Genomic DNA, 12,057 nt, shown 5'->3' with positions numbered 1-12,057 from the left:
GGAAAATATATTTTACTTGGACACTGAATGACAAGTGCCGCTAGACAAAAGGGTCAATCAGGTTGTGGAAAAATGTCCAGGATTTTTGTCAGACATAAGGCCACCCTAGCAGGAAGACTTCAATGAATGTGTCTTTAGGCGGTTCACTTTCACTAAACTAACCTGTGTTATTGACTGGCCTCTCCTGCTAACCCGTGTTCTTGATGGGGTCATCCCTATGTTCCCCGGGTCCTATTCCCCTGGTCCTATGTGCCTCGCTAGCGGGGAATTTAGAACCATTTTTTTTTTCAAAAAGGCTCTACTGTATGTTCCCCGCTGCTTCCAGACTGCCGCATGGCGAGCGCGGGTTGTTGTTAGGGTTACGGACGGTTAGGGTCAGGGTTAAGGTTAGGCTGCCACTGCGCAAACTTGTCATGATATACGCTACGCATGGCAACCGTTCGTGCAAGAAATATGCATGCGCAAGCATCCTGGGCCTTATCCCCTTGTCAGATACAATGCAGGGACATACAGTAGGACATAGGAAAAAGGGTCCTTAGTTCCCCGGTCCCATACAAAGACCGGGGAACATACAACCCAGGGAACATAGGACCCGGGGAACCTAGGTACGCTCCCATTAGTGACTGGCCTCCCCTGCTAACCTGTGTCATTAACTCGCCTCCCCTGTTTGGAACACATCACATTACACTTATAGGTGACCTTTTTTTCTTATCCAAAATCGACTTACATTTCTTTTACAGGGTATTGGTTACAGTCCCTGGAGCAGTGTGGGTCACCCCTCAGAGCTTTGGACACAAGACGAGTTTGGTTGATGATCCTCATACACAGAGGAACAGTGGCTTTCATATTTACAGAAGAAATCCCAGAGCTCTGTCTGCACCACTCAGCTAAGCTTCTCTGCACTTGTTGCTGATGTTTGTGTCTCTGTGTGTGCTTGAATGGCTCTGTGTATTTCCCATCATCTTTGCATACTTGCCGACTGAATAAATGGTGTTTTGTTGTTAATAAATGGTGTTTTGGTGTTCTATAAGCCACCAGGCACACACACACACACACACACACACACACACACACACACACACACACACACACACACACACACACACACACACACACACACACACACGTGCCATCCGCGGTGTATAGCTACTGAGCGCGTGTCAGTATTAGGGTTTGAGGCATCAACACTAACATAGTATTCATAAAAGTTAACAGTAATCTCCTCGTCAACAAGTCTATCCCTTTGTCTGAGCGTGTTTGTGTGCCTGTCTGCATCTGTCTGAATGTGGTGTGTTTTTTTTCTTTTCATAATTCACCCTCTTGCTTTTAAGTAAACTAATCTACGTCTTAACACACGGTGGGTCTCTTCTGTCTCTAGATTGTGTGTGTGTGTGTGTGTGTGTGTGTGTGTGTGTGTGTGTGTGTGTGTGTGTGTGTGTGTGTGTGTGTGTGTGTGTGTGTGTGTGTGTGTATGCGTGCACATGCGCATGTATTTGAGTGAAAGTGGAAGTTTGGGATCAAAGCGCCGCAGGAACACAAAAGGCAGAGATTTAGTGAAGCAGAGATCATCATTCTCTTTGTCTCTCTCTCTCTCTCTCTCTCTCTCTCTCTCTCTCTCTCTCTCTCTCTCTCTCTCTCTCTCTCTCTCTCTGTCTGCCTCTCGCTCTCTCACTCTTTTCTCTAAAGTTCTTTTGAATCCGCAGCTCATTGTTGTTGCAGTCGTGCTTTTCAGAACGACTTATGCAGCATGCACACATGGAGCCACACACACACACACACACACACACACACACACACACACACACACACACACACACACACACACACACACACACACACACACACACACACACACACACACACACACTCTCCTTTCCCCTCTCTTTCTCCTCCCCTCCATCCGTTTCTCCTCTCTTTCTCTGAAGTAGTTGTTGGGGCTCGGTCCCTGTTTGTAAGGCGTGGTCGACCGTATTTTGCAAAAGACATGGGGAGTTCTCCAAACCATGAATATGCTCACGAAATACACAAATAGTCAAAACATATACAGGTAGACACAAAGTAATACAACTCAGACACTTGCATGCACAGTTTGTACAGTTATTGTAACTTAAGCTTAACTCGCAAGACACATGTTAGGCTTGTGGTCAGTGTCTTCAACCTCTACATTTCAATCCTTCAAACTCCTTTCATGCTAATCAAACATATCATCAACAAAGCCAGCATCATATGTCCTATGACATGACAGTGTCATAACAATGCCGTAATGCAGTCAAGCCTGTGCCATTAATATAATGTCAATGGCATAAACATGTTATGACTTTGTCATTAAGTGACATTGGATTATGATAAAGACAGCACTAACAATATCAGCTCTTCATGCCCATCACACGTTCATTACATTGCCATGTGTTTATGACCAGTCGTCCATGACTGTCATGACACTGTTGTGACACTGTTATGTATGACGCCGCCATCAAGTAAACCAGATATTTTACAAGGTGTAAAGTTGGTGGAATAGAAATACTGAGGCGTCTTCCCTTAAAGGGACACTGTGCAGAAAATGGTCAAAAAAGGTACTGCAACTATGCTGCTCATTGAAACTGGGCTGCCTATTGCCAAATTTGATCTTTACACGAAAGTTTACTAAGTAATAAACAAATATTTTCTAGTATGGTCCAAGTACAATCATTTTTGCCGCTAAAAATGTCTATTTATGCAAATGTAAAAAGGCGGACATGGAGAGGATCCACCTGTTCATGTATGAAAAGTGTCATTTTACTAGTCATAATGAATATTTAGAATTTGATGTTGTTGGTAAATATTCATTAACAAGGCAACATTTGTGAATGGGCAGCATGAATTCTGGAAATAAACAACTAAAAATCTCACACAGTGTCCCTTTAAGCTTGGTGCAGGCGCAGATAATGTCCGAGCACCCAGTGGCACTCCGTACTCCTGACCTCAAGACTGTCTACCACGTAGACATTTCTCAGCTGTGGCAGTACCTCAGCACCACGGCCAGCGATCTTGCTCCATACATCGCCTAATCCAACCATCTCAGCTTCTCGTGTGCGCAGACCCCGTGTCACACTTTTGACGATCGGTCCACTGCGTGGATAGCTGCTCCCCTGCAAGAGTCGCACGATCTCGGGAAGTCCGTTCTCCAGCGAGAACAAAGATGTATGCATACATGATTAATCCAAATTTCAGATGGTGAAAGAAAGAAAATATAATTATTGATATTATTATCCAACATACAGTATATCCTTCAACTTCCCATCGCCAGGTCCCTGAAGAAACGAGACCTGTAGTCCAAGTCTTACCGCAGAAATACACCTACCGCGACAAGAGCGAGGTGAGCGACGGAAGTAATTGACTTTGTATTGAGTCACGAGACAAAAGCGATTTTGGAGACTAGAGCGATTTACGCTATGAGCGCAACAGTTTGAAGTTGAAATCCTTTCAACTTTCTATGACGCGGTTCGGCGACAAGCCGCAACAGCCAATGACTGTATAGAGGTCAGTGACCACAGCCAATGGGAATGCTTGAATGCTTTGCCTTCTGCCTGTACAGACATACTCTAGTCTCTTCAATCGCCCGTATCGCTTACAGCTGCACTCTGTCGCTTGAATCGCATCGCACCTGGTCTGTTCGCGCGGTTAGTCTGACTTTGAATGGCACAGTAATCAGTAGTCTGATCACTGACAGATTACACAAAAATTTAGTGGGGAACCTTTTTCATTCGAGGGGCCACTTCAAATTCATGCGAGGGCCGCAAAAGTCCTCCGAGGGGCATAATATGCACACAAACCAGCATTTCTCCCTGCACATTGGGCCAATACTGAAGGCAGCCACATTTTCAACAGTCCCATCTTCTCAAGGTCTCCTGAATATAACTTCATTGTATTGGAAATTTATTTTCTAAGATTCCTTTACAAAATGTCATATTTCATGTGAAGCTGCATAACATTAAAATGATATCGGGGGCCAGATAAAACGGCTTCAGGGGCCCCACCGCCGGGCCCAAATACACAAAGCTCATTGCACCCTAGCAACATTTAATGCTTTTAGTCAACAGGAAATGGTTATATGGTACCCACACGGGCAATCAATCACCACCAATATACTATAATCACAAACGGGGGGACGAGGGTACACACACATACAGGAATAAACTGGAGGTTAGTAACCTCATTGATTCTAGATTTATGTTTGTGATTAATGAATTTATTGCTTTTGTGCTTATGTGTGTGTGCCAGTCCTGATGATCGATAAGTTATATTTAGGATGCGGTTCATAAAAGTTTTCTATTTCTGTCGTCTATGAGCAGAGATAAGAGTTGCAGGTGAAAGGTCTGATCTATTTTAGAGGTTTATTGAAGCAGACAGACATTCAGGTCAGCGCTACTATGGTAACTTCCCTTTCTTACCAGAACATGGCCATTACCTAATCACTTCTAGTAAGGTCACATGCGATAGGGCTGCTCCACGACAGTGCCAATGACCTAGCCAGGCCGTGCCCTCCTAGTGACGCAACACCTTCAGTCAGGTCAAGAGCAATGCAAGTACTTTCTGAGCTCCCGAAAATTCGGGAATTTCTTCCACTTTGTCGGGAAGCAAATAACCATTAGCAACCCAAGGGAGGCGGGTAAACCATGTCCCCATGTCCCCAGGTCGGCACACTGCAAAATAAGCTCCAAAATCATCTTTATTAAAGGGACACGGTGCAGGAAATGGTCAAAAAAGGTACTGCAACTACGCAGCACATTGAAATTTGGCCGCCTATTGCCAAATTTGATCTTTACATGAAAGTTTACTGAGTAATAAACACATATTTTCTACTATGGTCCAAGTACAGCCATTTTTGCAGTTAAAAATGGCTATTTCTGGAAATTCAAAATGGCTGACCATGGAGAAGATCCCCCTTTTTATGTACGAAAACTGCAATTTTTCCAATCATAATGAATACTTAGAATTTAATGGTGGTGGTAAGTATTCATGAAAAAGGTAACATTAGTGAATGGGCAGCATGAATTCTGGAAATAAACAACTAAAAATCTCACACGTGTCCCTTTAAATTAAATCAGCAACGTTTTGAATGCTGGATCCTGGATATCCATCATCAGGCATGTGTGCGGTAGGCCTTCCCCTTTTCCCTTGATTTTTTGATTTTTGCACATTTTGCACATACATTTTCAGATCACCAAGCAAATGTAAACGATAAACAAGGATGATCCAAAAAAACATTAAATGCAGTTTTTCAGTGATTATTTTATCTGTTAAGAGAATAATTCCATACGTTATTAAGCCAGAATTAGATTTAGTTATTCCTTAGGTCTTTCGTAACCGTAACACTTTCCTTTAAGATTGTCGTTACTACCAACATTTCTGAGTACAAGTGTTAATCCCTTAAGACATGCTGTTATGAATGTGCTGTTACAAGAATGGCAATGACCAAGTCGTAGTGCACTACTAAAGGCCCTGTGTTTTGTCATAGTAGTGTAATACTACATGTATGGTAGTTAACTTTTCAATGACTATTACAACGTGCCACTGGAGGTACGGCATTGAAGGGCTACTCTGTTACTTTGGAATGTCATAGCAATGTTGATGTATTATTTTTTTTTCAGCAAGCATTGAATACCTGGTGGAGAACCTCTCCTCCATCCGGTAACTGCACAATTATGAAATAAAACATTTCTTGGAACAGTTTGAGACAAATGATCACAAGATCCTCCCAGGCTCTAAAACAATATACAAGGATTTCACAGTTCTTTCAACTTACAACCAAGTCATAAAGTTTAAGTATGTTGCTGTAAAACTGTAACCTGATTTACATCATCTGACTGCGTTCAACAACTACCAGGGCCGGATTGATGCACAGGCTTAATATGCTGCAGCCTGACAGGGGGCCCCAGATTGTTCAAAAGTGAAAAATTGCAGAATTGTGACAGGATGCAACATTGAAACATTCATGTTGAGTACAGTTGGTAGACATATTATTCCTAATTCCTAGCACGTCATTATGGCACTGTCAAAGTAAATTTGTCATGGATTTTGCTTTCTGGGGGCCCCCACATCAACTTGTAGCCTAGGGGCCCCAGGCCATCTTAATCCGGCCCTGACAACTACACGCGGGGCTGTTCCCTTAAAAGTAATTTCACTCATTATCATTAGCTCATCTGCTAAAGGACTGGCTACAGGAGCGAATGGGCTGGAAGAAATACAGTATGTGGCAGAGGGATTTTTATTTTCTTAACCTGCAAGGTGTCCACCTGCGATGATGCGTGTTTTAAGAAACTTTAAAACAATGTGGGAGATGTGTTATGTGGCGCACAGCGCTAACATGCATGTATATGGTCAGAGCCATGAAAGGAAGAGTGTCTAGTGAAAAGAAAGCCCCTGCCTAGAATTATTTAAATCTACACAAAGCATGCCACCGTGTCAATGTCATTAGTGTTATTAACCCCTTAGCGCAGCACTATGGCTCTCTGTAATGGCATAGCAATGTTGTTATGATGTAGTTAAGCATTTTCAGCAAGTGAATAGGGTCGCCGGCAACCTCTGCTGCAGTAAGAGGCTACTTACTAAATATTCATGAAAAAAATGGCAATAGGGAGCACAGTTTCAACGAGCAGCATAGTTGCAATACTCTTACCACCATCCCTTAAAACCCCTTAAGCGCAGCACTATGGCTCTCTGCAATGTCATAGTAATGTTATGATGTAGTTAAGCAGTTTCAGCAAGTGAATAGGGTCGCCGGCGACCCCTGCTGCAGTAAGAGGCTACAAAAGGTTTTTTTTCCCCAGAACATCCCGATGCACAGTGAAGGGTTCTTGCTAATTTGCATATCTAGCCAAAATGAATCAGCTCATTCAATGAGAGCAACCTCTGATTGTTGGAAACTGCTGTCACTCAAAAAAATGCACTCACATGGTTGGCTGCTTAGCATCTTGCACCTCCTCACATAGCCAATGGTTGTAAACGGAAAACCTATGTACCGGTAGTATATGTGGTGGTAGGACTTTTACTTTGCAAACCGATAAGGCCCTCCTCTTACTATAGTACAAGATTGCAACATCTCACCCACATAAGACTTGTCCTCATCATAGCTGATAAAGATAACTTTAAAGATAACTTTTAAAAGATAACTTTATGATGGGCATAATGCTGGCTTCTTCTCATATGCATGTATCTCTGCCTTGAAGGTTGAAGAGAAGATCTAAATATAGCTTCTTTTATTGACACTTGTGTCTTCAGCACTGTCATAAACAGCCTATTTTTAGACTGTCACAGTGAAGGCGTAGTAGTAGTAGGATAATTATAGTGAATCACACTGATTACCAGACACTGACCATTCTTCCAGGAACTTTCGACACCTGTATTCTGACACACTAGAACAGGTATATGGACTATGGCAGGGCTAGTATTCAATTAGAATTTCATCATGGGCCACATTTTGAAACCAAGAACTTACGTTGGGCCGCACATTTTCAGCCATCACTACTAACGCGGTAATGACACGTCAAATCAGTAGTCTCCAAGCAATTTTTAAACATGTTCTTCTAACCTAAAACTTAACCACATTGAATGTGAATGCACAAGACAAGCAGGAGATTCACAAGAAAACCATGTGCTGTACTGCAGTATCAAAACTAAATCGTATAGTGCTACAGTTGGGGGCCAGGCATGGGCCGCATCTGGACTGCATCTGGGCCGCATGTGGCCCTCGTGCCGCCAATTGAATAGCCCTGGACTATGGCCAGCCATGGCAAGCCAGCCATTTTGAGGCACTGTACCCCCCCCCCCCCCACACACACACACACACACACACTGACACAGTCATTAGTCTTTTGTGTTGTCCCATTAAGTTTACAAAGCACACAGAAGCATTGTAAGTATATGGGTGATCATGTCTTCAAATGCTGGATTTATGCTGTACAGAACAGTGTCTTCTGTTCTTCAGATCTATGCAGTTTTTATGTACAAAGGAAAAAGAATCTAGTGCCGCACGGATGTCTATTTTCTGTAATTAATTTTTTCAGTGCAATAAACGTTTCGACATGCGTCTTCATCAGAGTTTGTGGCACCAGATTCTTTTTCCTTTGAACTTATCATTTAGTCCTGCTCTGGTTGCACGGGATTGTTCATTTAGAAGCGTGGAGTGCGTGTCTCCTTTGTTTAACTATGCCGTTTTTACTTGGACCACCTACAGGGCAAACAGTGGAAATGGTTGAATGTTAAATCTGACTTCAGACCGTTTTGGGCAAATATTTGTTGGAATAAATGTGTTGGAGTAAAGCCTACATCAGAAGTTCCCAACCTTCTCCAAGTTGGGGCCCACTTGAAATTGTCTCAAATGTTCAGGGCCCAACTCTAACCTAATACACAACACAGCTGCAATACATGGTCAACAACACACACAAATATTAACTTTTGTTATAACAGTGTTTCTCAAAGTGGAGGGGGGGGGGGCATCTCAGGGGGGGCGCATAACATCTGATTTTGAGGTTTTCCGCAAGGAAATTATTTCCTATCTCTCCAATAAGCAATACATTTCAAGCCCTAACCAATATTATATTATAAATTTTCATGAATTTTAATAGCATAGGAAATGACTACACGTCCCTCTTTGTTTTATCTCACCTTTCCTTTGATTCTGTGCAGCGCAGCAATCGTAAAATCAGTCTGCGTGAGTACTGCTGTTGCATGGGAGGGGGGGAATAGGAAGCATCCAGACTCTCCGCAGGGGGGAATGATGGGGAAAGTTTGAGAACCACTGTGTTATACAATGATTTCAAGGCCTGCTTTGCACACCTTCAGGGCCCACAGTTTGAGAATCAATGGCTTATACAGTATATGCACGCCGTACCATCTGAGGAACACTGTAATAGCCATTGACAAGTTAAGCACCATAGTACTACACTACTATGACATAACACAGAGCCTTTAGCAATGTACTACGACTCGTTCATTGCCATTCTGGTAACAACACATTTATAACGTTGCATTTTAACGGGTTAACAGACACCCCTGTTTTGGGTGAATGTTTGTTGGAATAGCCTAAATCAGTGGTTCCCAACCTATGGGTCGGGACCCACCTTATGGGTCGCCAAAGATCCACAGGGGGTCGCGGAGCCCTCTTGATTTTAAGGGGTTTCATTTTAAATATATATAGCCCATGTTGAATAAAAGACAAAGCATTTAACTAATAAATGCATAGAAGCAACAAATTGTGAGTGCTACATTAAACATTTATTCTATATTTGACCAAAGACGAATTGAGGAATAAAATAACTAAAATTAGTTTTCGCAGGAAACAGAGGGCATCTTGTGACTCCGTCTCGTGCGGGCACTCGCGTGGTTGGGTCACCAAAGCTTACAATAGTAAGAACATGGGTCCCTTGAGAAAAAGGTTGGGAACCACTGGCGTATATGAAATAAGGCTAAAGGATAAAGACTATAGAAACCCTTGTTTTGGGTGGATGTTTGTGTGCAGTCTGCACAACTGTCAATAATACCCTACACGTTTTGCACCAAATTGGACAGATGTGTGTGGTGTTCTGTAAAACCCAAATGTGCCGATACAAATGAAGCTTTAATGACTTACTGTTTTTACCTGTGTAGTGTGCTGGTGAGGTGTGATGTGTGATCACAACAATGGGAATCACATGCTGCCTTGCTGCCCACTGACAAGGATGTAATTATCAAAGATTCCTTGAAGCTGTAGTGAGAGAACCTGCATGTGTACTCATGTATGTAGTGAGAAAAGTACACACCTCCAACCAAGGGGAAAATATTGTTGTACAAGACAGACAGACACAGACACAGACACACAGACACAGACACACACACACACACACACACACACACACACACACACACACACACACACACACACACACACACACACACACACACACACACACACACACACACACACACACACACACACACACACAACTTTCTAAGTGACATGGGAAGGTGTATCATTTTCTGCGGCACTCAAGTCTTTGGTGCGTTAACAGACATGGTAGCCTACTGCACAGTGGTGGCACACACAAACACAAATACACTCTGCATGTGTATGAGGCTACTGTATCACATATCACAGGCATATCACATGGTGTGGTGGAGGGTAAGCCCAACTAAACTGACTTTGTATTTACAATCAGCACACTTTTGAGTAGCCTTTGTATTTAATACATCTGATGCATAGCGGGCCAGCTCCTATCATTTTACCACTACATCAGAGAAATATGGACACAGTAAAGGCTTGGAGGAATTTGTAATATCTATTATGGGTAGGCCTACCTAACAGAGCCAATTTCCGTAGGCTATAGGCCTATTTCCAATCCTTGACCTTGACAAGTTGGCTGGGGGTTGTGAGTGTGTGGGACATGTCTGAGTTGTTCCTGCTCTGCTTAGGTTAGATATACTGACATGAAATCCAATACTTTATTGTTTTACCACATTGACGCGTAATTAGGTCCTCTTTCGCCATACACGCGCATTTAAAATACCAGTCCATGGAAAGCACCGTGAACACCAGCTACACCGACAAATTTCACATCTGTGTAGTATTCTAGCAGGGCGGGTTGTCTCTCCTCTCCGCGGGATGTCATATCTCTCGCAAACTCCGCCCTCAGGGGACGTACCCCCGGTGAAATATTAAATGCCTCCAGCTTAAATTAGTGTAGTTCCATCATATGATGCATTTAACTTCTGCCTCCAAACAAAGTGTGCACCACTCTACATGTTTTTGTTAACTGCATTTGCTGCGATTCGCAACTGAAGACTACAACTGGTGGACGCACCATCACAGCGAACAAGTTGAAGAAAGATGAAACTTCAGGTGCTCTCGGCGAGTCGTGCCACTGACACCTGTGGACATCTTTGTGGGAAGAAGTCTCCCCTGCTGCCCGTAGAGGAGGAGCTGGGCTCGGATGGGGACCGCTCTACTACCGCCACAAGCAGGGTGCCCCAGACACCGTCACCTGTTCACGAGACCGACACCGCCAAATCAAACAAGCCCTACACGCGCCGCCCGAAGCCGCCCTACTCCTACATCGCTCTCATCGCCATGGCAATCCGGGACTCGGCCACCGGCCGGCTGACACTCGCCGAGATCAACGACTACCTGATGAAAAAGTTTCCTTTCTTCCGCGGGAGCTACACGGGCTGGCGAAATTCCGTCAGACACAACTTGTCGCTCAACGACTGTTTCTTGAAGGTGCTGCGTGAACCCGCGCGCCCATGGGGCAAGGACAACTACTGGATGCTGAACCCTCACAGCGAGTACACGTTCGCCGACGGGGTGTTCCGCAGGAGACGGAAACGTCTCGTGACCACCAAGAAGAGAAGTGTGGAGGAGGACCCCGAGAACGGAGAATTTGACACCTGTGACCAAAAACGCACCCATGCGTCCACCCCTATTCCCCCCGTGCGTAACGAGGGTAGATTCACCGGTCCGTTTGCCATCGACAGCATCCTCAGCACACCTGCTACTTTCAACCCACGAGACGACCAACACAAATTGGACTGTGTCTCCTCCAGATTAGGCCACGACAGAGACGTGCGGTCAGGGTAGGCAGGGTAGGCAGTGCCTACCCTGGGATAAATGTCTTAAAAATAAAAACTAACACGTGTTTAAAAAAATATTCTTCAGAGTTCACATAGGCCTACACAACAATAACATTGATTCAGCATAAATTATGAGCTGTTTAAAGTACAGTATACACAGGACAACGATCAAAAACCTAAGTAATCGCACGAAGCAAAGCGCTCAGGCTTGGGCAGGTTGCCGTGGCAACGCGCAGTCCCGGCTGGTAGCAGAGACAGGCTGAAAGCAGAGCTTTCGAATGCCAGCCAGGCAGCCCGGTAAGGCAGCTTTTCCTCTGCCTACCCTGCCTTCAATGCTGTCAATGTAGAAGTTTGCGCATGCGTATTAAGTTGTCACATAGCTTGTCAATGGGACTAAAAGCAGAGCCTTTACTCTGTGGCGGGAGTATGTGAGCCAATCACAGCGCCCAAAATGAAAAATTGTTACAATTCAGG

At 44.0% G+C, this 12,057-nt stretch overlaps 1 protein-coding gene across 1 annotated transcript; it reads left to right on the top strand.

Annotated features, from left to right (window-relative positions):
- Window positions 1-10,843: 10,843 nt before the first annotated feature.
- Window positions 10,844-11,590, top strand: LOC134450548 (forkhead box protein Q1-like). Its single transcript, XM_063200386.1, has one exon. It carries the CDS (start codon window positions 10,844-10,846, stop codon window positions 11,588-11,590), a length of 747 nt encoding a protein of 248 aa, XP_063056456.1.
- The last annotated feature ends 467 nt before the right edge of the window (window positions 11,591-12,057 follow it).

This window comes from Engraulis encrasicolus, chromosome 6, assembly GCF_034702125.1.
Source record: "Engraulis encrasicolus isolate BLACKSEA-1 chromosome 6, IST_EnEncr_1.0, whole genome shotgun sequence".
Lineage (NCBI taxonomy): Eukaryota > Metazoa > Chordata > Actinopteri > Clupeiformes > Engraulidae > Engraulis > Engraulis encrasicolus.
Note: the sequence above shows the minus strand (reverse complement) of the source record. Positions and strands in the feature narration are given on the sequence as shown.

What these genes read in the sequence shown, in the direction of transcription:
- LOC134450548 (XM_063200386.1), top strand. Translation starts at nt 10,844, where the DNA reads ATGAAACTTCAGGTGCTCTCGGCGAGTCGTGCCACTGACACCTGTGGA.